The sequence below is a fragment of the Oryza glaberrima genome, chromosome 3 (assembly GCF_000147395.1).
Source record: "Oryza glaberrima chromosome 3, OglaRS2, whole genome shotgun sequence".
Classification (NCBI taxonomy): Eukaryota; Viridiplantae; Streptophyta; class Magnoliopsida; order Poales; family Poaceae; genus Oryza; species Oryza glaberrima.
Genome location: NC_068328.1, coordinates 9,748,248 through 9,773,407, shown reverse-complemented (window position 1 = coordinate 9,773,407; position 25,160 = coordinate 9,748,248). Strand labels below are relative to the sequence as shown.

At 44.4% G+C, this 25,160-nt stretch overlaps 5 protein-coding genes across 5 annotated transcripts; 2 read left to right on the top strand and 3 right to left on the bottom strand.

Moving 5' to 3' along the window:
• The first annotated feature begins 1,823 nt into the window (after positions 1-1,823).
• LOC127765172 (probable inactive receptor-like protein kinase At3g56050) lies at positions 1,824-5,178 on the top strand. Its single transcript, XM_052290017.1, has 7 exons — positions 1,824-2,107; positions 2,202-2,265; positions 2,962-3,041; positions 3,125-3,484; positions 3,562-3,752; positions 3,852-3,984; positions 4,305-5,178. The coding sequence occupies exons 1-7, from the start codon at positions 2,023-2,025 to the stop codon at positions 4,886-4,888; spliced, it is 1,497 nt and encodes a 498-aa protein (XP_052145977.1). The 5' UTR covers positions 1,824-2,022; the 3' UTR covers positions 4,889-5,178.
• A 760-nt stretch (positions 5,179-5,938) lies between these two features.
• Positions 5,939-11,135, bottom strand: LOC127767642 (ethylene-overproduction protein 1-like). The gene is made up of 4 exons (XM_052293045.1): positions 8,639-11,135; positions 7,856-8,147; positions 7,469-7,778; positions 5,939-6,719 (listed from the first exon to the last, which is right to left on the bottom strand). Exons 1-4 carry the CDS (start codon positions 10,681-10,683, stop codon positions 6,490-6,492), a joined length of 2,877 nt encoding a protein of 958 aa, XP_052149005.1. The 5' UTR covers positions 10,684-11,135; the 3' UTR covers positions 5,939-6,489.
• Positions 11,136-13,310: 2,175 nt separating this feature from the next.
• LOC127768496 (importin subunit beta-1-like) lies at positions 13,311-18,200 on the top strand. Its single transcript, XM_052294084.1, has 3 exons — positions 13,311-13,607; positions 14,477-16,905; positions 17,164-18,200. Exons 2-3 carry the CDS (start codon positions 14,492-14,494, stop codon positions 17,360-17,362), a joined length of 2,613 nt encoding a protein of 870 aa, XP_052150044.1. The 5' UTR covers positions 13,311-13,607; positions 14,477-14,491; the 3' UTR covers positions 17,363-18,200.
• Positions 18,201-18,410: 210 nt separating this feature from the next.
• On the bottom strand, positions 18,411-20,425 carry LOC127767840 (trihelix transcription factor ENAP2-like). The gene is made up of 2 exons (XM_052293295.1): positions 19,580-20,425; positions 18,411-19,064 (listed from the first exon to the last, which is right to left on the bottom strand). Coding segments are annotated over exons 1-2 (765 nt in total). The 5' UTR covers positions 20,344-20,425; the 3' UTR covers positions 18,411-19,063.
• Positions 20,426-21,440: 1,015 nt separating this feature from the next.
• On the bottom strand, positions 21,441-22,581 carry LOC127768725 (trihelix transcription factor ENAP2-like). Its single transcript, XM_052294354.1, has 2 exons — positions 21,855-22,581; positions 21,441-21,637 (listed from the first exon to the last, which is right to left on the bottom strand). Exon 1 carries the CDS (start codon positions 22,506-22,508, stop codon positions 21,864-21,866), a length of 645 nt encoding a protein of 214 aa, XP_052150314.1. The 5' UTR covers positions 22,509-22,581; the 3' UTR covers positions 21,441-21,637; positions 21,855-21,863.
• Positions 22,582-25,160: the final 2,579 nt, after the last annotated feature.

Here is a 25,160-nt window from a genome sequence, read left to right as displayed (position 1 = left end):
TGATGTCTACTCCAACCACACATCAATTGTACGGCATCAGGACCAGGATCCGGCATACCGGTTTGGCCAGAACCGGTTACCGGCTGACATTTTCGGTTCTCTTTTAGTTAGAAAACCAGTCAGACAAAATTCTAAATTTAGATTAAAATTTTCTTATTATATACTACCTCCGTCCCAAAATATAACTATTTCTAGCACAATACATTGTCCCAAAAATAAAGCTATTTCTACATATACTTCTTCCTCTCTACCAATCACAATCATTCTCTTTCATCTACTTTATCTTCTCAACCAATCATATATTTCTTCCATTTATTCTCACTTACTCCCTCTGTCCTTTAATATAAGGGATTTTAACTTTTTCTGCACTGTTTCACCATTGGTTTTATTCAAAAAAATTTGAAATTATTATTTATTTTTTTGACTTACTTTATTATCCAAAGTAATTTAAGCACAACTTTTCGTTTTTTATATTTGCAAAAAAAAAAATTAAATAAGATGAGTGGTCAAACAGTGCAAGCAAAATGTCAAAATCCTATTATAAGACGAAGGGAGTACTTTTTTAAAACATAAAAAAAATACTAACACTTTGATATGGAGGTAGTAATTATTTGTATGCTTCTAGTCGATATAACAACCTAGCACTCTTAATGGGAGCGTTCATGATAATTAATGCTCTTGCTACGTATTCCTTCCGTCCCATAATATAAGGGATTTTGTGTTTTTTCTTGCAACGTTTGACCACTCGTCTTATTCAATTTTTTTTGAAATTATTGTTTATTTTATTTGTGACTTACTTTATTATCCATAGTACTTTAAGCACAACTTTTTGTTTTTTTATATTTGCAAAAAAATTTTGAATAAAACGAGTGGTCAAACGTTGCAAGCAAAAACTCAAAATCTCTTATATCGTGGGACGGAGGGAGTAGGATTTTAGATAGGTGTCAAGAAATTAAAGTTAAACATACATATTTTGAAAAATGTAAAAACAGATTTAAAAAAGAGAGTATGATGGTGTTTTACATGAGATATAACTCAAACAGACAACTAACAAGTTTGGCATTAGATTAGGGGAGAATGTCTTTTAACAAAATTTATAAGAAAATACTATGGTCATTGTGTGAACTAAGACTATTTATTTTTGGTCCATTCATAAATACTATGCATTGAGAAAAATATTTATATACTCCTTTCTATGCGATATAAATAAAGATAGACATTGCTATCGACATTACCCATTAGAAAATGCTCTAAATTGGTCCCCTGCCGACCTAATTACGTAGCGTCGTTACCAGACCTCTGGGTTAAATGTCACTAATTAATAAACCTGTGATTTTCTGCGACTATGAATCCATGATGATAGAACATGTATAATCTATGAATTTTTCTCTAAATGTAACTTCTTCTTTTTTTTAAAATTCAATTTACAATTATTTTTTTAAAAAAGAGAAAATAAAATACTCCCTCCGTCCCATAATATAAGGGATTTTGACATTTTGGTGGCACTATTTGACTACTCGTTTTATTAAAAAATTTATACCAATATAAAAAAATGAAAAGTTATGCTTAAAGTACTTTGAATAATAAAGTAAGTCAAAAAATAATTTTAATTTTTTTTAAGACGAATGGTCAAACAATATAAGTAAAATGTTAAAATCCCTTATATTAGGGGATGGATGGAGTACAACATAAATATGGTTTGGTCCGGAATGATTACTCAATTAAATCAATTTGATGTCCATAATTAGACCAACAAACCAAACAAGTTTAAAAAAATAAATAAAATAAAACCAAAGCTTCCTCCTGCTAGTTGTGGAGTCGCCTTCGTGCAGCCTCCTTTTCCCTCTCCTCCCCACCATCTTCCGCTGCCACTTTCGCCGTCGTCGTCGGCGCCAGCCACCGCCCTTCTCCCCAACCAACCACGCGCTTCCCCTCTCCGCTTCCACCTCCTCTCGGGTTCCCTCCCGTCGATGCCACCGCGCCATTACTCTTCTTCTCCTCACTCGCCCTGCGGCTGAAGCAATGGAGCTCCCGTGCCCGAGGCTGCTGCTGCTTCTTCGTCTTCTTGTGTTCTTGGTTGCGGTTTCTTGGCCGCTCTGCGGCGCAGGTTTGGTTTTCTTTTTTTCTCAAGATTTGGATTCTTCAGGGTATCTGGGTGTGCATTTGGGGATATGGTGGTTTACCTTCTTGGTTTGCTTCAGGGACTGAAGGCCTCGGAGTTGGAGAGGAGGGGTTGAGCAGCATTGGTGCTTCTTCTGGTTCTAGGTGGGTGCTCTGGTTCTGAGAATTTACTTCTTTGTTAGTTTTTAATCAGTAATTTGTAATTGTCGAGACCTGAATTGGAGAATAGATGGTTTTGGTGTTACCTTGTTGCCTTTCATGTCTGACAGGATAGCACAGATAATCAGTTTGGTATTCACCATGATGAATTCATGTGTGCATTTCTGAGTTGAATTGATTGGTTTTTTATGCATAGGGAGCAATTAATAGTGTTCTACTTGTACTACTTCGTCTGAAGTATGCGTCATGAACAAATCTAATAAGTCATGCCATGCTTCTTCTTTGCATGATAATCCCGAAAGTTTGTTGGCTAGCATACATCACCTGTTACTTTTTACTGTGTTCATTCGAGAAATACATGGAGAGTAGGTACCTAGGTTGGAGGATGCCGTTGCATACATCTCACTGATTTTTCAACTTGAATTATTATACAAGTATTGGAAAGAGAAACAGTAGTACACTATTTTTTTCAAAAGAACAGTAGTAGATTGAATAATCTAATCCAAAAATGATTTCACAAATTACACAAACTAATCAAGGAAAATGGGCCTTTTAACTGCCAGCTGCGGGAAAAAAAAAAGGCACTTAGCTTGCTAATATAGCAGATATTTAGCTATATTCTGCCCAAAGTTTGCTGAACAGCTATATTTTGCTTATATAGCATTACTATTCCTTATTTAGGAACGTTAGAAGACTTCTGCAGACTGGTGGAGTAAACCAAGGTGCACCAGCTCCTCTACCACTTGAACAATCTCCATCAGGTAACAACTAATCTCAATATCTCATAGAGGAGATACAGCATCTGAGTTTCCACAGGACTAAATACTTTCTGATACATCATCAGGACCGGTGTCTTCTCCATCACCCTCGCCATGGGTATCCCCACCGAAAGGCTCACCATCACCATCACCATCTTCAAAAATCATAGCACACAGATCTCCACACCATCCATTCACAACCCCTCCACAATTGGTTAGACCTAAGCCTACAACTCGGCGAGCTGAGCACGATCATTCAGTTGAAACTACAGGTCGCTCTTGGTTTAAACGTTCCTGGACAACTTATGGTTTTATCGCAGCAGGGATTGCTGCTCTCCTTATCATATCAGCAGCTGGTGCATTCTACTGCCGAGCTAAAAAGATGGGGACTGTGAGGCCATGGGCAACGGGACTTAGCGGGCAATTGCAAAAGGCTTTTGTAACCGGTATGCTTTATTCCTACTTGCATATATAAGTATCTCGGCAGTTTTCCGAATCCATCACACTGCAATTGTATCTATAGGTGTGCCTGCATTGAAACGATCAGAGCTGGAAACAGCGTGCGAGGATTTTAGCAATATAATTGGTTCTACATCTAGCTGTACACTGTACAAGGGAACTTTATCTAGTGGAGTTGAAATAGCAGTGGCATCAAGTTTGGTAACGTCTGCAGACGATTGGTCAAAAGAATGTGAATCTCGGTACAGGAGAAAGGTACTGTATTGTTAACTGTACTATCACCTTTTTTTGCAACATACTGTTACCTATTTCTCATATATATTTGTTTTGCTTACTCTGAATTTATGATTTTAGATCACAAGTTTGTCCAAAGTAAGCCACAAGAACTTTATGAACTTGCTTGGCTATTGTGAGGAAGAGCAACCTTTTACCAGAGTGATGGTGTTTGAATATGCTCCAAATGGAACACTTTTTGAGTATCTGCATGGTAAGTGTTCTTGTCAGTTATCATGATTCTCTTCATCATCATGTCCAGAAATTGTCGGTGCATTTTTATTTGAACATTGGTCAAGATATCAGCAACCTCATAAAACAAACTGAACATCATAAAAAGGTCCTCCAGTGATAAACTATGCATGACCATGGTGAGCTGATAACAACTGTTTAAGCTATGACTTGTTAGTTCATATATGTACGAATCAGCTGCATATGCTGCACCTATCACCAATTTGATTCATTTGATTCTGTTACTCTGTGCTGTGGGTCAATGTATTGAAATTTGACTGTGTTGTCACGGTTGTGCTGCAGTTAGAGAAGCCGAGAAGCTGGATTGGATGACGCGGCTCAGGATATCCATGGGAATCGCTTACTGTCTCGAGCATATGCATCAGCTTAAACCACCTGTTGTGCCAAGGAATTTCGACTCGACGACCATATACCTTACCGACGATTTCGCTGCAAAGGTGTCCGACCTTGAATTTTGGAGCGGTGCAAAGGAACCAAATCCAGCCACCAGCAACTCCAGCTCCTCCTCGGACCTCGAGAACACGGTGCGCAAGTATGGCATGGTATTGCTGGAGATGCTGACCGGAAGAGTTCCCGATTCTGAGGAGGACGGGCCACTGGAACGGCTGGCGTTTCGCTACTTCGATGGCGAGACGCGCCTCGCAGAGCTGATTGACCCGAGCATCGGTTCCTTCTCTGAAGAAGCCGCGCGTTCGCTGTGCGAAGTGGTGAGGAGCTGCATTGATCCTGATCCTAAGAGGAGGCCGACCATGGCGGAGGTTGCAGCTCGGATGAGGGAGATCACCGCGCTGGGTCCGGACGGAGCAACTCCGAAGGTGTCGCCGCTGTGGTGGGCTGAGCTGGAGATCATGTCCTCCGAGAGCTAATCACTAGCTGCATCAAGAATGGCATTTTTCTTAAAATTTTTGCGGGGAAAGAATGGCGTTCATGTCTGATGTCTCGTTCTGAAAATTCTTTCGTTTGTCGGTTGCCGCTAATCTTGTTCGTGGAATTTGTGTTCAGGTAGAATCTTAGAAGATGTTCTGAATGTTTGTTTCCTGTGCATAGCTGCAGATATAGTGAGTGCTACTTTACATGTAAAAGAGTGGTTAGTTTTCAGCAGACTGAACTGCAAACATTTTAGCTGACTCTGCAATGGACAAAAGAGTTCTGAGTTTCATCTTTGGCATGTTGTTCTGCACTTGTTTTCTTTCGGTCTAACACAATGATTCATTGAAGAATACTAGCTCCAGCTAAATGTTTTAAGAAACACTGTAGAGAGATTTTAATTCATTCATATTGTGGGACCCTCCACAAACAGAAGTGTCCCTCAAAAAAACATCATGCTGCATTATCTTTTTTTAAAAAAATAATATTCTGCTTTGTGTGGAAAGCACTTGGTATGTGCTAAGTGCTAACCACGCAGCTCTGCGCCCTGGGACGCTGGCAATGCCTTCTATTTTAAAGAGTTCTCGATGAGACGGTCCTCCTCTTATCATCTGCCGGTATGGCACTAAAATGACGCCGCGGGAGTTGATACCAAAATAATAAGCTGCTATCTGTGCACGGCCGCACCAATGGCTGAATGATTAGTGAATAGTGACTACTGATAAAAGCTTTCAAGCTTTGATGAATGTATAGAATCATTGCCATTATCAATGTTCTTAATGAATAATTGGTTTTGTAAATGATTTATTTAATAAAAGCTGGTTAAAAATATATATGTAGATATTGGTGTGAGCGTGTGACACCGGCTTTGGTCTTGTATTCCATCCTACAGATTGATCCCAGTAAACATGGATGCCAGTGCTTTCTGGATCATGCTTCTCAAGAACACAAACAGTTCTTGAGATCACCAGACTGGATGATCTGAGCTGGCCGCACGCCGTAGCCACAACTCATGACAATAACACAATAACAGTACAGAGTTCTGCTGCTGAAAAAAAAGGAGAGGAATATCTTGCCTTGCCTGCATGAATGCATCATGGAAAAGCTTAAGCAACGAGAAAACGTGCCTCCAAATACAGATCAAAAGGCATTAAAGAAGGGGAGAAGAAAAGGGGGAAAAGTATGTGCCCGGTCTAATTAAAGGACACCGTTGCTTCCTCTTTAGCTCTCTCTTCTGGAGCGATTTGTTATCTTTGATGTACATAACAAATCTTCTTTTTTCTTTTGCCATTTACACAACGCTATCATAATTTACAACATGTTCATCTCCTGTGGATCTCTCTGTCTTCCCGGTGCCTCCAAGCTAGTAGGAGTAAGCACTGTAATACTTACACTCGTAATCATGTGTTATGTACTGTGTACCTTCTCGTGATCCTGCCTCACTGATCCGCAGGGGCTTCTGTTAATCTGTTACTTTCACAGCTCTCTCGAAGGAACAATCGTTTCATCATCCTGCCTAGAAAAAAAAAATCTGCAGCTGAATCGACGACGACGAAGATGGCGACGATGAGGTGGCATGGCGAGTGCACAGGTTATTTTACTAGCTTTGTGGTTCGGCTTTTGTAGAAGCTTTTCTGTACAGCTCCAGGGTGTCACCGTGTGTCGGGTCCAGGCAAAGGGCAGCCTCGCAGTCCCGCAGGGTGTTGGCGTTGTCGCCCATGGAGTCGAAGAATGCTGCCCGGAGATGGAGCAGCTGGAGGTCTGCCCTGAAAGCTATTGCTTGTGAGAGCTCTCCGATCGCCTCGTCTTCCTTGCTTTCGTCCATCAGAACTGAGAAAACACGCAAAAAGGAAAACGGTAGTATAGTATTGTGCTCCACAGTGCTATAATACTAGTTGTCAACTTGCGCATTCTTAAAGCAAAAATGCAAACTGAAGAAGGTAGCAATGGCATGCACTACATCACTAGCCGTTCCTGTAACAGGGCATGAAATTCTTTTGGTAAGTATAAACTGTAACTTCTGTACCAGCTAATATCTTACTTACATTTTAAATGGTACTTCCTCCGTTTCATATTATAAGACTTTCTAGCATTGCCCACATTCATATATATATTAATGAATCTAGACATATATGTATGCCTAGATTCATTAACATCTATATGAATATGAGCAATGCTAGAAAGTCTTATAACCTAAAACGGAGGTAGTATAAATGCTAGGAGTATTAAAGATCATTTATATTCGTCAAAATGCAACTCGGAAAAACCGTGTAGTGGGATTGGAAGATATAACATCAATGTAGAGCTGTGGTCATAGAGAATACTAGACTGTAAATGAGAAGTACTACAAGATCCAAACGAAAACCGTTATGAGCCACTGAAATATAATGACCAGCTATATCTCCGCACATCTTCTGACACAAATCAATGGGTGGTAATCTTATCATGCAAATCTAAACAGAATGCAAGCCTTCTACAAATCCATGAGATTTGGTGTTACTAAGCCAAAGCGACTGCAACCATAGCATAGACATCAAAACAATGAAAGAAGTCCATAAAATATGTTTAAGCGCACTTACCAGCTGCTCTGTATCTGTAAGGGTAAGTCCTTGTAGGATCCAAAAGTGTTGCCATATTGAGATCACCTCTTGCTTCATCTCTTTCACCATATTCCGACCGTTTTTCATATGCCGATGCACTGTCTTTAGCTACCTTTATTAGTTCAGACATCTCTCCATACGCAGCCTTTTTCCTATTTTTCAGGTAATGGACCCGTGCCAGACCCTGATGCGCCCGTGTATGCTTTATATTCAATGCTATGTTGTAACATTCAGCTGCCTCATCTAGCAAATCACAATCCACATATATGCTCCCCATATTGTTATATGCCTGAAAAATGTATGGTTGTTAGAGCAAATAATCAATCGATATCATCATGCAAATGAGAAACAATGAATAGTTCTTACTTGTCCCTTGCGAAGATTGTCAGATGCACAACTATTAGCATGTTCTAGAAGTTGAACAACAGAGAGTGAAGATTCTGTGTCAAGGCTGGAATCCCCTAGAGCATATGCCTTCAGAAAAAAGGCTTCAAATGATCTTTGGATTTTAATCGATTGTTCAGCCTTGGCAAGTGCTTCATCACGGTGTCCAGTATCGTACAAAATCCATCCTTCGTATACAAGTCTCTCATGCTCATGAGCCGAACAATTTCGTGCAAATCTCAAACTACGCATCGCAGCCTTTTGACAATTTAGTCTACAATGAATGAGAAAGAAAAAAATATTAAGCCCATGAACAAAACAAACTACAAATTAGTAGTATCATTTTGGTTCTCTCCTTTTGTTATCAAATAATAATCTTCGATCCCCCACTTTTTTTTATGTTATCACAAAAAAAAAAATCTGTACACGCACGGAAACATAGCTTAGAGCATAACTTACTAATGTCCATGAGCCTTCACACCAACAATCTTACAAATTATTTTCATTTTTGTAAATTTGGTTCCAATTTTAATAAAGCTTGCACTCCTATATGTAAAAGAAAGCATAGGCAATGATCAGCTAGTTAAATTGACCCACAAAATTATCAGACAAAAGGAAGCACACAAAGAGCTATTCAATCAATTCTACTTTTTTTTATAGCTAATGAAAATATCAAACTTACGATTCAGTTGGTGGGATTAGTCTCGACAATTTTTTTAGAAAATGGGATCCATTGTCAAATGAAAAGAGAGAAAAGGTACATGCCTTAATAGGAGCAGTGATTGTCGGAACCGCAAGCTACTGTTCCCAGGTTCCCTGGTGAGCATCTGCTGAACGACAGCCAGAGAGCCAATGTCATCCACCTCTGACCACCGGTCATAGAGCTGCATCCAGCAATCCGCCATATCCCACTGCTGCACATACCCTCGGAGGATCTCGATCAGCTGTTCTCCATGCACTTTTCCATGAAACATCATGTAACTAGGATCCAACGTCAATATCGCCCTGATATCCCGCACTGCAGCCTCATACTCCTCAAGTGCAAGGTAGAACCATGCCCGGAGCTCAAGGCAGTCAGTCACCAGCTTGAATCCAAGGACCTTGCTGATCTCTGCGACAGCAGACTCAACCATGTCCTCCTCTAAGAACACAACGGCACGGTACTTGTATGGGAATATCAGGGTTGGGTCGAGCTCTGTTGCTATATGGAGATCAGCCATCTTCTCCTTCCCAACACAGTACAGTGAACGTTCTTGGTACATCCACCCGGCCGGCTCGTAGTCCTCCATGATGCTGTTCATCATCTTGTATGCCGAGTACTTGTGGCCACGCTTGAACTTGGAGCGCGCCACGCCGGCGAGCGAGTACATGTGGCCCTCGGCAATGGCATCCTCGAACCACCCCTGCGCGTCCTTGAATTCACCCCGCTCCAGCATCACACACCCGAATTGGTGCAATGCCAGCTGCTTCTGCCATGGTCGCTCCGCAGATTCACATAGCCTCTCCAGCAGCATCACCGTGGTGTTCGACCTGATGTCCTCCTCCATGGCAACGGACGAGAGGAAGTAGTAGAGCGCGAACGACGCGTTCCCGGCGATGTCGAGGCGCTCCCTGCCATCTGGGCTGCAGAGCAGGCGCGCGACGTCGGGGTTGGAGAGCGACTTGGGGAGCTCCCGGAGGAAGGCCTGGAGGCAGGCGGCGACGAGGAGGTGGGCGGCTTCCTCGAGGCCGAGGTCGACGAGGGAGAGTGCGTCCTCCACGCCGCTCACCATGGTGGCCAGCTTGTTATCGCAGGCGGACTTGAGGCCCTCGCAGCAGAACTTGTTCGAGAAGGCGAGGAGCTCGAGGATGGTGTCAGTCGAGAAGTCGTCAAGGCGGCCGTGCCGGCTGTAGGCGGAGACGGCGCGCATGCCGCACGGCGTGATGCCGTCGCGGGTGAAGTCAATGCGGTCGCGCTGCGCCTCGGCGAACCCGCCGTACAGCAGTGTGTTGAGCGGCTTGGAGAGAGCGGCGATGCACGAGCGCTCGCACGCCACCTCCTCCTCGCCGATGACGAACCACAGGTCATTGGTCTCTACGTCGCCGTCGTCCTCGACCATCTGGTCGATGCTTGATGTGTTACGCCTGAAGCGGGATGAGGGAGGGGTGGGGGGAGGAGGAGGCGGGCGGCGGCACGGGCAGATGGGGTCGACGCCAGGGGACTCACCGGCGAAGACCGCGGCGCGGGGGCATTCGAGGAGCGGGGTGGTCGGGGTGCAGGGCGCGAGCGGCGGGGGCATCGGGTCGAACTCGTCCTCCCGGCGCTCGTACCTGAGCCAGGCGGCGAGGACGACGCGGCGGTGCGGGTCGGTGGCGTGGACGCGCGCGGCCCGCAGCGCCCGGCGCAGCAGCCGGGCGTCCCCGAGCGCGTGGAACAGCGCGTGCTGCTCCAGGAACACGTCGCAGAGGTCGTCGCCCTCCGCCTCGGCCGACGACATCCTCCGGAACGACGCGGCGAGCGCCTTGACGTGGTCGACGGGGCGCAGGCACGCGTCCAGCGCCGGCTCGAGCGCCGCCGCCACGGGCAGCCCGCATGGCAGGGGCGAGTCGGCCACGAACGCCCCCGACGTGGAGGGCGCGTGCGGGTAGCAGACCGACGCGGAGCGCACGGACAAGCTCCGCGGCTGGGGCGGCGGCAGCGGCTTCCCCGCCCCATCCCCGGAGCCCGACGTGGACGCGCCCCCCGCCGAGCTGAACGCGTAGATTTGCGCCGCCTTGCACCCCTCGATCAGCTTCAGGCTCCGTATCGTCGTCAGGAAGTTGTTCGTCATAATGACCCCCACCTCCCCCCTCCCCCCCTCCTCCCGCGCTGCGCCTCACCTTCCTATCACCACCACCCCGGCGATCATACCACAGCGGCGGCGCCGGCGGAACGGCCCGTGCGGCGTGCGCGCGCGCGCGTCGGCCTCTGCTCCGACCTCCCCGCGCGGCCGCGCGCTGCGCTCCCCCGCCGTGCGTGCGTGCGCGTCGATCGCTTGCGTCGCGCGCCTGCGGTTAATGCCCGTTTGCCTTGGTTGCGTGGGCGCCGCGGGAGAGCGCGGAGAGGAGAGGAAGGGGAGGGGCGCGGAAGTCGGATGGTTTTCCCGGTTCCCCTAGCTGCCATGCCACCGTCCGCTGCACGATCAAGCTCGGATTTTTTTAGTTAGCCAGCTTTCAGTTTTTTTTTCTGATTTTCTCTCGCCAACAAAAGAAAATAGGAAAACGAGGGCTATATCTATGAGATAGTATCAAATATCTTAAAGAAATGTGCTCAAAATCTTCTGCATTTCTGAAGGGTGATTTGGTTTTATTTTAGTTCCTAATAACAAAATAAAATGTTGATGATGAGCCACTAGCAAGAAAAAGTGGGGGGAAAGGATCAAAGGATACGAAAAGAAGAGAACAAAGGAGGAGACCAGACCAGACCAGACCAGAGGGGATGTTGCTGTATGTAACGTTGGTTACGATCCCATTTGCCCAAGTCGTTTTTAGGTTAAGTTAACGAGTCCACGATCCGGAACGCGTGGAGGGGCCCGCGGACGAAAGGGCGTACGTGTGGAGCAATCATGCGGAGTGATTGGTGATTAGCCCCCGACCGAGCGAGTGATTGGATCGGCGAGGGGAGGAAGAGCCCAGGAAAGCGGCCAGATTAGATAGGGACGTCGTGGTGCACGCACGAGCCGCACTGTTTGTGACCGAGCCGGCTACATCACCCGCCAGCCAATTCACCGATTCGGGGGCTGCATTGCGGTGGCGGTGGTGTTCTCGGGTCGGACACGGACACACGGGTGGGCGCGGTGCGTTGTACTCCCTCCGCCTAAAAAAATAGACAAAAACTAGATTTTTATGTCCAACATTTAGCTGTCTTATATAAAAATTTTTTATAATTAGTATTTTCATTATTGTTAAATGGTAAAACATAATTAATACTTTATTCGTGACTTGTCTTTTTAATTTTTTTAAATAAGACGGACGGTTAAACGTTAGACACGGAGATCTAGGGTTTGTTTTTTTTCGACGGAGGGAGTACGTGGCACAGGCGCGCCGTTTCATCGGGCATTGCCTTGTCTCTCTCGTACCCTGGTGCGTCGTTGGAGGTTGGAGAGGACCGACCGAGGCTGGCGTGCACTGCGTGTCTGCATCCCAAAAGCTTCGATCGCTTCGTGTGCAGTGCAGGAGGCAGGAGCAGTACATATGAGTACAGTTTTGCGTCGTACGAGTACACGAGACCGGCAAATCGCGACACGACTAGGGGAGTAGGGGTCGGTTTCTTCGTGGTACAAGCCGATTTTTATCGGTACTAGCGGTACACGAGTGCAAATCGCGACACGGCTAGCAGCACAGTTTGCACGTGTAAGATGTTGTACCTGTGGGTGTGTGCGTGTACACGCGTACAAATGGTCAGGCGTATATTGTATCCACTAATAGTCGAGTGTGAAAAGTTGTGAAGGTAGGGAAGTGTAGTACCAAGACGCAATACTAGCTTAAAATTCTAAAAGATAATTGGTTGATAATCAATTTAAGAATTCCAAGAATTTGGGTTCTAACTTTTATTTTTTTATTTCTAATTCTAATGGTTTGTTTTGGGAGATTCTAACAGATACATCTTCTCCCATATTTAAAAGCTCCCCAGGCATTCTAAGGGTTCATTTGGGGTCTTGGGGAGTTTCTAGCGGCTGTAACTTCTCCAAAATCAGAAAATCAGAAGTTAGCATAAATAGTCCAGTTTTTCGTCCAGACTTTGAGAAGGTACAGTTGTATAATCCAACGAATGAATTAGAAGTCAAAAGCTGAAAAATCTAGCTTTTTTGATTCTCATAAACTAGATACCAATCAGATGATTTTCAAAATCTTAAGCTCTCTAAACATTTCTTACATTTCATCCGAATTATAAGAAAATATAGTTATAAAATTCATAAAATGAACTAGAAGTGCTCCAGATTTTTAGAAGCTAACACTACCAGCTGGTTCTTATAATTTTAGCTTCTCAAACAAGTCTTATACTCCTTCCATTCCATAATATAAGGTACCACCACTTTTCTTAGATGTTCCATAATATAAGGCATGCATGCAAGCATACAATTAACTATGACATCTTCTCCACTAAATTATTATTTTTTAACATCCTCCACTCTCATGTTATCTAATCTTATTGGTGCATACATTATATTTATTAGGATGATTCAAATTACAAGATGATAATAATTATTTCTTGGTTTTTGGGTTAAGAGTGGTTGTGCCTTATATATTTTGGAATGGAGGAAGTAACTCCGTTCTCAAATCAGAATTTGAATATTTTAGGACACTGCTTTAGAAAAAGCCTCCCTAAACAGGACCTTGTGACCCACGAGCTCTGGTACATTACTTGGGCTTGTCAGGCACTCAGGCCCAACCCAGCAAACTAGTCGTCTCGTCGGTCGGTGTCTCCGGCGCGTCGCCGTCACCGTTCATACTACGCCGTTATGCCCTAGCCCATCCGCTCCACCTGCTTCTCTCTCTCCACTCCACGCAGTTCAAAATTCAAATTTCTCCTCACGACTCCCAAACCCTCACCTCTCCCCAGCCCGAAACCGCCTCGCTCCCTTCCCCCAACTCCAGATCGATCCACTCCAAACCGTCAGGCGAATCCCCATCCCCATCCCCACGATCGCCGCCGCCGCCGCCGCGTGGGGACAAGGAGGAGGAGGAGGGGAGGCCGCGGTTGCTCGTGCTCGAGGTATACCTTATTCCGTCTTCTCGGTTCTAGCGCCCTCGCTTGTCCGATCTGACGCTGCTCTTGGTCGCCGCCGTTACGTACTCTTCTGGGTTCCGTACTTGAATCGTGTAGGATGCTGCGGGTGGATTCTATTTGAAGTTAGTTTGTTTGGCTTGTTTGATCCACAGGTTTAGTACCGTTCAGTTATCTGCATTTTTTTGTTCGATGTGGTTGGTGTTAGATCCCGAAATTCCTCAAAGAGATAACCGTATACTGCCTTTTAGATTTGGGTGTTCCGCGAGTAAGACGTGTGTTTAGAGTGTGCCTATTGTTAGTAACTTGTATATTCTGCATTGATGGGGGTTAATTGTTTCTAGTAGATATATTATTCGATGGGGGTATATGCATGGCAATCCAGTTTCAAAGCATTCTAGGAAATAATTCATAAACTACTCTATCGAATATTTTGTCGTTTCATCAGGAATAAGCAATAGGAAATATACACTATCTAAGCTGCCCAACCCTTGCACCTGCCCTGCAATTTCAGCTTCATCTACAGATTGCACTGTAGACGTATTTGTGGGTTTATTCCCAATATTTTATTTTTTTCCTTATAGTTTGTCACCGTATTGATGTGAAAAATGTCTACTGCTAAGCTACTGTAAGTTTGTAAGAGCATTGGGATTTTTCTTTATGACGATTGAAAGCAATTAACTATACAGAGCTCTTAATGTATATAGAGTTGTTTGGATTCTCTAGTATAAGAATCAGGTTAAATAAAGGTATTGTTGGTCCTACCTTAAGATTTCAAAGCAATAGATGAGAAACCAATTTTTGTGTTCTTTGTACTTGAGATCTTACATCCCTCCTGAATTTTCATCCTACTGCAGGTTTTCTAAATAGGAATGGATATCACACAGGTTCTGCTAGCTGCGCAGTCACATGACGGTCAGCTACGAACTGTTGCTGAGGAAAATCTCAAGCAATTTCAGCAGCAGAATTTTCCACATTTTCTTCAAACGCTATCAGTTGAGCTGTCCAATGATGAGAAGCCTCCTGAATCTCGAAGGCTTGCTGGTATTTTGCTTAAGAATTCCTTGGATGCAAAAGAATCAACTAGGAAAGAGGAATTTGTACAACGTTGGATGAATGTGGATCCTGCAATCAAATCACAAGTTAAAGAGTCCCTGCTGATTACCCTTGGTTCACCGGTGTTTGAAGCCCGGCGCAGCTCTTCACAAGTCATTGCCAAGGTTGCTGCCATTGAGATCCCTCATCAAGGATGGCCGGAACTCATAGTCAACTTGTTAACTAACATGACAAAGCCAGATGCACCCCCTTGTCTGAAGCAGGCTACCCTGGATTGCCTTGGATATGTCTGTGAGGAGATATCCCCTGAGGATTTGGAACAGGATCAAGTTAATGCTGTTCTTACTGCTGTGGTCCAGGGTATGAATCACGTGGAGAACAATTCTGATGTTCGCCTTGCTGCTGTGAAAGCACTCTACAATGCTCTTGATTTTGCGGAAACAAATTTTCAAAATGAGCTAGAGCGGAATTACATAATGAAGGTTGTTTGTGAGACTGCCATGTGTAAGGAGGCTGATATTAGAAAGGCTGCATTTGAGTGTCTGGTCTCGATAGCATCCATATACTATGATCTTCTAGAGCCATACATGCAGACTATATTTGAGCTGACCTCAAATGCTGCCAGGGTAGATGAAGAACCTGTTGCCCTTCAAGCTGTTGAGTTTTGGAGCACTGTCTGTGATGAAGAAATTGCTAGGCAGGAAGAGAGCAAAGAATCTGGTGTTTTCAGTTCTTCATGTCATTTTCATTTTATTGAAAAGGCCCTTCCTTCTCTTGTTCCTATGCTTCTAGAAACACTCATGAAGCAAGAGGAGGATCAGGACCAAGATGATGGAATTTGGAATATATCGATGTCTGGGGGTACCTGTCTTGGACTTGTTGCAATAACTGTCCAGGATGCTATTGTTCCACTTGTGATGCCTTTTATAGAGGGGAACATAACAAAGCCTGATTGGCACAGCAGGGAGGCTGCAACTTTTGCATTTGGTTCTATACTTGAGGGTCCTTCTGTTCAAAAGCTCACACCATTGGTTCATGCTGGTTTTGATTTCTTGCTTAATGCAACCAAAGATCAAAACAACCATGTCAAGGATACAACAGCATGGACACTTTCTAGGATATTTGAGTTTCTGCACTCACCAACCAGTGGGTTTTCAGTTGTGACAGATGCAAACGTTCCCTATGTCATACAAATACTGTTGACAAGTATCAAAGACTCCCCTAATGTGTCTGAGAAGATATGTGGGGCCGTGTATTTTCTGGCCCAAGGCTATGAAGATGCAGGGTCTATCTCATCAGTGTTGACACCGTATCTTGGTGAAATAATATCAGCTCTCCTTGCCACCGCTGATCGTTCTGATTCCAACAATTCCAGGCTTTGTGCTTCTGCATATGAAACACTAAATGAGATTGTCAGATGCAGCCATATCTCAGAGAATTTGAACATGATCGTGCAGTTATTACAAGAGATCTTGAAGAGATTGAACCAGACTTTTGAGATTCAGATCACATCCTCTGACGACAAGGAAAAGCAAAGTGACCTTCAAGCCTTGCTCTGTGGTGTTGCTCAAGTAATCCTTCAAAAGTTCAGTAGCTGTCATGAAAAATCAGCAATTCTTCATTTTGCTGACCAAATAATGGTGTTATTTCTCCGAGTCTTTTCATGCAATAGTTCTAATGTGCATGAAGAAGCCATGCTTGCTATTGGTGCTCTTGCTTATGCTACTGGACCAGAATTTGTGAAATACATGCCAGAATTCCACAAGTACCTAGAAATGGGCTTACAAAATTTTGGGGCTTATCAAGTCTGTTGTGTTTCTGTGGGTGTGGTTGGTGACATCTGCCATGCCTTAGATGACAAGGTGCTCCCTTACTGTGATGGTATCATGTCCGCTCTTCTCAAGGATCTCTCAAGCCCAGAGCTTCACCGTTCCGTCAAACCTCCAATACTGTCTTGCATAGGAGATATTGCTCTTACAATTGGCGAACATTTTGAGAAATATGTCCCATACACTATGCCTATGCTGCAAGGAGCTGCAGAGCTTTGCTTTCGCATGGACGCTCCGGATGATGATAGCATAGAGTATCAAAATGAGCTCAGCCGAAGCATTTTTGAGGCCTACTCAGGCATACTTCAGGGCTTCAAGAATTCAAAGTCAGAGCTAATGGTGCCTTATGCTGGAAATATTTTCCAATTCGTTGAATTGGTCTTGAAAGACAACCTTTTAAGGTGAGCACATGATCTTTACTGTGATATATAGCGAATGCACTAGTCATGTTTATTTAAGATATTCCAAGAAAGAAATATATATAGAACAAATGACGGGAAACATGAATATATAATTGTAACAAGCAGATCTTCCCAGGTGTAACATTTTTTGTTTTCTTTCGAAATGCATCACTTGTTTATGCGTGTTTGCATCAAAAGAAGCCTTTATATACCAAAGAAAAAGAATTTATGGTGACACTTTGTTCTAATACTTCGCAGGAATGAGAGTGTGACCAAAGCTGGGGTTGCCATGGTTGGGGACCTAGCAGACGCATTAGGGCCCAACATAAAATTGCTGTTCAAGGACTCCAAATTCCACTCGGAGCTCCTCGGCCAATGTTGCCAGTCTGATGATGAACAGCTAAGGGAAACTGCATCCTGGGTCCAGGGGGTGATCACACGCGTCCTGGTTTCATGAGGGAAGACTTCTCAAGTAAAACTGCTGGTCGTGTACTATCAGGTTATTTTTCTTTTCCAATGCCAGGTGAATTGTTTTAGAAGTGCGTTACACATTTGTCCCGTTGTGTTGCAAATAGAAAACTTTTACAAAAGGCGAGAGGTTACATAACTTACATTACACAAGATGATTTTTCTACTGGCAGCCGTTTGCCATTCTTCAGAAATAGGCCGGTGTCCCTGGGTCTCTGTTGCGTTTTATTCAGTTGTCCATGTGGATCGACTGTAATCGCAACAATGCTATTTGGCTTGTTGCTCTCTGAAATGGTAAAATCCTGTTGGCATCATCGCTCATTGCGATGATGATAGCGTCAGTTAAAAAGTTGTCTCTTGATGCTGTCTTGTCCGGTATTCTTTTGTTGCTAGTTTTTGATTGATGACCCCGCCTACTTGGTCACTCGAGTCATCAGTATTATACTACCTCCGTCCTAAAATAAGTGCAGCCGTGGATATCCGTGCCCAATATTTGACCATCCGTCTTATTTGAAAAATTTGTGAAAATTTGAAAATATTTAGTCACACATAAAGTACTATTCATGTTTTATCATCTAATAGCAATAAAAATACTAATCATAAAAAAATTTCAAATAAAACGAACGGTCAAACGTTGAACGTAAATAGTGCAAAACTGCACTTATTTTGGGACGGAGGGAGTAGCTATATTCTGTTCGATGATCTACACAATCGTCTGCTGATTCTACCAAATTTCTGCTAATGAAATTGCAACAATCCTGTCCTGCCAAGTGCTGACGTGCTCGTCACATTTGAGCAAATCTGCCAAGTTGACAAATCCTAAGCTGCTCAGTTCTGTTCGTTGATTTGCAGTTGCAAGAAAAAAGAAAAAGGTTGATTTACCTGCAGGTTGGAAGTTGGAACACTCGCGTTGTTAGTTGTTACAGTTCATCCTGCGCTTGGCGTGTAGCTCCGCGGGCTGATGGGCTGGTGGGTTAGAAGGTGCCGAGCTATCTGTTCGGACCAGGCCCAACAGTCTACGGCTGCGGCTGCTATCAGGTTGAATTAGCTCATTTGTCCCCAGAAATAAGGGGAAATTCAAATGTTCCAAATGGGCCTCAAGTCCTTAATGCTTCTACCGTGCAATTCCAGTTTTTCATGTCAAGGCAAATATTTTTGGTGGATGATAATGCATGCATTCCAGGATGACTTCATACCTTGGATGATGGCATCATGGCAAGAATAGAGGCACAGAACTGAACCTGGTGACAGAACTGTTTGAAGAACTAACCAATCATATATACCGCAGAATGATTGAATGAACATAAGGATTAGAATCTCTATGAAAGTATCCAGAATATCATATGTACTGAGAATGTTTCGCAACTGAACTGAATAGCCAGGCAGCTGGAAACAAGAGGGGATTACAGCAATAGTAACCATTTACTGACTCCAAAACAGATGATATGTTCAGTTGAGGCAATCAAGTCTCTCATCTTGCATTGCTGCTAACCTGCTATCAGTGAACTAATAAGAAGAAAATCTCATCATGTACTGTCCTATATCTGGCTAACCTTTCCCTGTAATCTAAACCGATGTAACTTTTGGCCGGAGCATCACGTCAATTGCCTTCTCCACACTGCAATTGTCCCTTGAAAAAAGTAGACTGGAATCTGGATGGCTACCATGGCCAGTCTACTGTCCTAGTTCCTCTGCCAAGAAACAGATGACAAACAAAAGTATCAGGGGATTGTGACCTCCACAGATTGTTAGTAGTATAAAGCAGCAATGGTATCATGAATAACAAATGACAAGTCCATCAAGGTGGGGGTTTCCAAAAAAAAAAAAAGTCCATCAAGGTGATCAAAAGATCATTGATTGACAGTACAAGTACTTCATGCTCATTGGGCATGAACATTGCAATTGGGATTCTACTGAAATCAGATTGAGCGGAGCATCACAAGAAAGCAGTTTTTGCACGTGAGTAGTTTCAGAAATATCAGCATTGCCTGTTAATATGATGGATTAGTGTGTGACCAAATTTGATTATTACATTATCATGATAAGCTTTTGGTATCAGCGAAGTGCAAATTTTCCAGCCATGTTGTGCTTAAATTCTAACCAGAATCACGAATCATCAAACATGGTTGCTGTTGTGACCACCTAATGATCTGCTGTACAATGTGCAGATGCACAAACACGAAAAATACGGAATGAAATGACTCACCAACTAGAGGACGCCGCCGTGGCAGTGTCGGCGACGGCGGAGGCGGAGATGGCGACATCGACGAGAATCCGCATGCGCTCGATCTCGAGATCGCGCATGGCCTCCAGGCGCCGCTCCTCCAGCCGCGTCGCCTCCTTCTGCTTCGCCACCTCCACCCGCTCGTATGTTCCGGCGAGCCTATCCAGCGCCGCCGCCACCTCCGTGCACGGCGTCCCTCCTCCGTCCCCGTGCTGATGCCCCGAGGAGGAGCTCAACGGTAGCAACGCCACCGCCGTCCTCGGCCGCTTCGGCACCGACGGCCAGGAACGGGGCAGAGGAGCCGCGAAGGACTCCGCCTTCTCCTCTTCCTCCTCCTGCTCCTCCTCTCCCACCTTTGGCATGGCGCCGCCGCGGGAAGTGAATCCGGGGGGAACGGAGGGGGCGAGGCGGAGGAGCGCGCGGAGGCGGTCGACCGAGGGCGGCGGCGGCGGCGGGGCCGGGGCCCCCTTGGACCTGGAGCGCTCGGCCTTGAGGCGCTTCTTGAGGTAATCCAAGCGATTCTTGCACTGGTCGACGGTGCGCGGCGCGCGCCCGGCGGCGGCGCGGCGGGCGGTGACGGCGGCCGCGCAGGCGCGCCAGTCGGCGGTGCGGAGGGGGCCCCCGGCCGCGCGGATGTGCCGCGGGCCCCACGCGTCGAGCAGCGCGGACGTCTCGCCGTCGCTCCACGGCTCCGGGGTCCACGCCGGCGGCTGCGGCGGCGCCGCGGCGCGGCGGCGGGTGGCCATGGCGAGTTGTTCGGTTCGGCGTGACGGCCGTGACCGTGAGGCGCGTGCGGTGCTCGTGCCCGTTCGCTGATCAACTCTTGGCCCCGCGCCCCGCGGCCTCTCTCTGTGCGTGGGCCGCCTCTCCTTATATACTTCCCCATCGTGGTATAAAATCCTATATTTTCATCAAAAATAGTAATCAAATAATTCATTCAAATATCATCAAAGTAATTGTGGATTTAGATTCATGGATTTATCAAGTAAGGAATACACAAATCAAAAAAAAAAAGGAAAAATGAAGTTGTGCCAAAACAGATCGCAAAATCGATCACAACAGAGTGATTGCATCATACTAAAGGAGATAAAAACTATAGAATGTATTCCTAACTTAATCAGTTACTCTCAAATTTCTTCAGGAACTAAACCATTTTGATACTATATACCTCTACATTCTTTGATAAACGCAATCTGGCCTGGGTGAGCATTTTGAGCGGAAAATTTTGAAGCCTGCTTCTCCTGCGGTAGGGTAAACGAGAAAGGTTTTGATCTGCAGATCTGCGCGCACACGAACTCTTTTGCCCAAGCTGGCCTTTGCGTTGAGGACATACGAACCATATGGTCCATGCGCTCGCGAGAGAGCGGCGCGCGCGGCTTTGCGTTTTACGGTGCGTCGTCGCACGAAAAACTGAGCTGCTTTTGCGGCCCCGCGGGGTCGCGGCCTCGCTCGCGGGTGCGCCTGCAGCACGCCAGGGTTGGCTGGAGTTTGCCACGTTAATTTGGCCGGGTCGGTGTCGGTGTCGGTCCCGGTCCTCTCAGCGACGCGGCGGCCGGGGAGCGGAGCCCGGGGTCGAATTGCCAGGGCATACGCACGCGCGTCGGGTCGGGGTGCGTGGCGTGGCGTTGGGTTGGGTACTTGGGTTGGGTTGGTGGGTTTGTGTTTTGTTGGCAGCCGGGCGTGCGGTGGTGGCCGCGTGGTTCGGGGCGTTCGCTCGGTTTCCTCCTGGGGTTTCGCTGGCTTCTTCTCGCGAACCTGGGCGGCGGGAGGAGGACGACGTACGGCGTAGGCGTCGTCGTCGTCGGCGGCAGGTGGAGACGATTGACACGGTAGGTAGAGTATTTCTTTTGTGGGGTGAATTTGGGTTTAAAGTGACGGTACAAAGTACAAGTACATACATAAATCAACGCAAACCTCCTGGCGCGTCTAAAACTACGTGGGCGGTACATCCGTACATGTTGATCCTAAACTACTAGTACTGTGTTCTTCGCCTACGTGCAGTAATCACTGACAGCATTGCTCGAGCAACAACATCCATCCCTGCGTGATCAGCAAATCAAACAGAAATAAGTTTTCCGCTAAACGAACAAAAAACACAGAAAAAGTGAAATATAATCAAGAACCGGGAGAGTGTAATCGTTGGTGATTCTCGACATTGAGGTGGAAGAGTATATATACGTTTATCGTGTATCCACTACTGTACTAATTTTCATTGGTATACTGCACTACTCATTGGTAAATATTTTTCGTTCCTTACCGTACGTATTCAGGTGTCCAGCTTCTCCTCCTTCAGCTTGACGGCTTCCTGCATGGCCTTCTCCATCTCCATCGCCACCTTCTCCTTCTCCACTTCCAGCCTCGCCAACTCCACGCGCTCGTACACCTCCGCCAGCTTCGTCACCACCACCCCCACCGGGCACCACGCCGCGGCCCCGTTCCTCGGCCTCGTCGGGACAACCCAGCGGCCCAGCAACCCGCCGCTGCCGCCGCCGCCGCCGACCGCCTCGTCCTGGCATTCCTCCTCCTCCTCCTTCTTGACGGAGGCGGGCGGCATCGTCTTGGGCGGGAAGCCGGGGGGCGGGCCGGCCAGGAGGAATTCCTGGAGGCGGGAGAAGTGGCGCCACCCCGACGGCGGCGGCTTGGCGAGCTCCCTCTTGTACCGCTCCTTGAGCGTCTGGACGCGGGCCCTGCACTGCGCGCGGGTGCGGTTGTGGCGGCGGCCGGCGGCGGCGCGGCGCGCGTTCACGGCGCTGGCCGCGGCGCGCCAATCCTTGGCGGGGAGGGGCCCGCGGCTGCGAGCGACGTGCAGCGGGCCCCACGCGTCGATGAGCGCCGCCGTCTCGCCGTCGCTCCACCACTCGTTTGCCCGCTGCTGCTGCTGCTGCTGCGGCGATGGCTTGCTGCTGGACATGGTGGTGGAGTGTGCTAGCTTGCTTGTGGGTACACTGCTTGGTGAAGAGTGGTTTGCAACTGAACGAACCGAGTTCGCGTTACGAGCTATGGCGGCGGCAGGTGCAACCCACAGCACGCACGCCTTTAATAAGCAAAGCTATTAACAGCCAACCAACAGTAATATTACTCAATTACCGCAGGAAATTTCATAGCTAGAACTGTAAAAAGAACATTTTGTAATTTCGTGGATGGATGTATATTACCCCTGTGAGCTACGTGATCTTTTGGTTGGGTTAAGTATCAGCCCACAGACTGTGATTGTAATAATGGATAAAAGGAAAACTGTATTAGGGCATGTTCAATGGTAGAGACCAGTTGCTACCCCTTATGTCTCATCTCCTTCTTTATTTGCTTGCTCGATCTACCACTATTTCTATTCATTCTTATTGGAACCTTTAAAAATTGGATTTTATAGTTTTTAGAGTTTATTGTCATGTTGGGTTTCATTTTTATAATTTCTAGATGTCCCGTCAAACGTTGCTATTATACTCCTCTACAACACGTCCACTGTCTTATCTCTTTATTGTCATTGAGAATTTAAAAATCGAACATAATTATCGTTTAAGTTCATTTTTACTTTTTAGAAGTCCCGCCAAACCGTTAGCGGCTTTGCCATTTTAATCCTCTACGGCTCGCCTGCTGCCTCCCTTCTTTATTTCATTTTGATTTTAAAAGCGAACATGATTACCATTGGTTTTTTTACTTTTCAGAAGTTCCGAACCTTTAAAAATTAGACTTGTAGTCTAATTTTAATAATTTTTAGAAGTGCCATCAAACGATGTCACTATGTCCCTGATCTACAGCCCGTCCGCCACCTACTCTTTATTGTCATTGTAATTCTAAAAATTGTTTTTTTTACTTTCTAGAAGTCCCGACAACCGCCTTACTCGTTTGCTTCACGGCCTCCCTGACGTCTCTCCTTTTAATCGTCATTAGGATTCTATTTGGTGTTTTATTAACAATTTTTATATGTCATATCAACCGCCACCACTCTACTCCTTTATAGGCATGTTACTTAATATATCTCGTCATGTGTTTTAGATGGTCTTTTATTTTAATAATCTTTATTTTTATCAAAAATTTTAGTTATTTATAAATTGTGTTCCTAATTGAAATCTTATTTTTCTTGTTCTAATTTTAGATTTTTTTTAAAAAAATTATTTAATATCGTATTGTGTTATTTTAATGTTTTTATTTTTTATTTTCAATTTCAGTTGTTTCAAAATTGTATTCCTACTTGAACTCTCTTTTATTGTTTTCTAACTTTGGATATTATTTTATTTTTTATTCTAATTTTATTGCTTCATGGCCTCCCTGACGTCTCTCCTTTTAATCGTCATTAGGATTCTATTTGGTGTTTTATTAATAATTTTTATATGTCATATCAACCGCCACCACTCTACTCCTTTATAGGCATGTTACTTAATATATCTCGTCATGTGTTTTAGATGGTCTTTTATTTTAATAATCCTTATTTTTATCAAAAATTTTAGTTATTTATAAATTGTATTCCTAATTGAAATCTTATTTTTCTTTTTCTAATTTTAGAATTTTTTTAAAAAAATTATTTAATATCGTATTGTGTTATTTTAATGTTTTTATTTTTTATTTTCAATTTCAGTTGTTTCAAAATTTTATTCCTACTTGAACTCTCTTTTATTATTTTCTAACTTTGGATATTATTTTATTTTTTATTCTAAATTTTAATTAATCTCGTATTGGGTTCTTATATGGATTCTTTTTTCAGTATGCTTATTTTTAATTCCGAATTTCAGCTAATTTTAAATTGTATTCCTACTTGAACTCTTCTTTTATTTTCTTTTTCTAATTTTATATTTATTTATTTTTATTCCGAATTTTACTTAATCTCGTATTGGGTTCTTATATGGACTCTTCTTTTAATATTCCTTATTTTTAATTCCGAATTTCGGCTATTTTTAAATTGTATTTCTACTTGGACTCTTCTTTCCTTTTCTAATTTTGGATTTTATTCTATTTTTATTTTTAATTTTGATTAATCTCGTATTGGGTTCTTATATGGAAACTTCTTTCAATATTGCTTATTTTTAATTCCGAATTTCAGCTATTTTTAAATTGTATTTCTATTTGGACTCTCCTTTCCTTTTCTAATTTTGGATTTTATTTTATTTTTATTTTGAATTTTGATTAATCACGTATTGGGTTCCTATATGGACTCCTCTTTCCATATTGCATATTTTTAATTCCGAATTTCAGCTATTTTTAATTGTATTTCTACTTTGACTCTTCTTTTCTTTTTCTCCGATTAATGTGGGAATTTCTAGCCCCCACGGCGAACGTGGTGCCTTCGTTTCGAGCTGTCTTAATAATATAATAGATTTAAAAAGGGAGAATCATCATTTAGCTATTGGTAGTCCAAATTATAGAATATTGAAATTTGTGAATTGCATTATACAAGGTACATGCTTCAGAGATGGTATTTTGTAAAAAGAATCCTTAAATTATGAGGCATATCCTAGTAACACTTTGAACTGTGCACTGCAACTTCCTTCTATGCAAACACACAAATCTTACCGCTGTATTTTTTCCAAGCTATAAAATAATATTATCTTATTCATTATTTTATAGCAGG

Coding starts and splice junctions, on each gene's coding strand:
- LOC127767642 (XM_052293045.1), bottom strand. CDS start 10,683: ATGACGAACAACTTCCTGACGACGATACGGAGCCTGAAGCTGATCGAG. Junction 8,148..8,638: donor CAATCACTGCTCCTATTAAG/GCATGTACCTTT, acceptor CATTCATTGTAG/ACTAAATTGTCAAAAGGCTG. Junction 6,720..7,468: donor TTACAGATACAGAGCAGCTG/GTAAGTGCGCTT, acceptor GTGTTTTCTCAG/TTCTGATGGACGAAAGCAAG.
- LOC127767840 (XM_052293295.1), bottom strand. CDS start 20,343: ATGGCCACCCGCCGCCGCGCCGCGGCGCCGCCGCAGCCGCCGGCGTGG.
- LOC127768496 (XM_052294084.1), top strand. CDS start 14,492: ATGGATATCACACAGGTTCTGCTAGCTGCGCAGTCACATGACGGTCAG. Junction 16,906..17,163: donor TTGAAAGACAACCTTTTAAG/GTGAGCACATGA, acceptor AATACTTCGCAG/GAATGAGAGTGTGACCAAAG.
- LOC127765172 (XM_052290017.1), top strand. CDS start 2,023: ATGGAGCTCCCGTGCCCGAGGCTGCTGCTGCTTCTTCGTCTTCTTGTG. Junction 3,042..3,124: donor ACTTGAACAATCTCCATCAG/GTAACAACTAAT, acceptor ATACATCATCAG/GACCGGTGTCTTCTCCATCA. Junction 3,753..3,851: donor AATCTCGGTACAGGAGAAAG/GTACTGTATTGT, acceptor TTATGATTTTAG/ATCACAAGTTTGTCCAAAGT.
- LOC127768725 (XM_052294354.1), bottom strand. CDS start 22,508: ATGTCCAGCAGCAAGCCATCGCCGCAGCAGCAGCAGCAGCAGCGGGCA.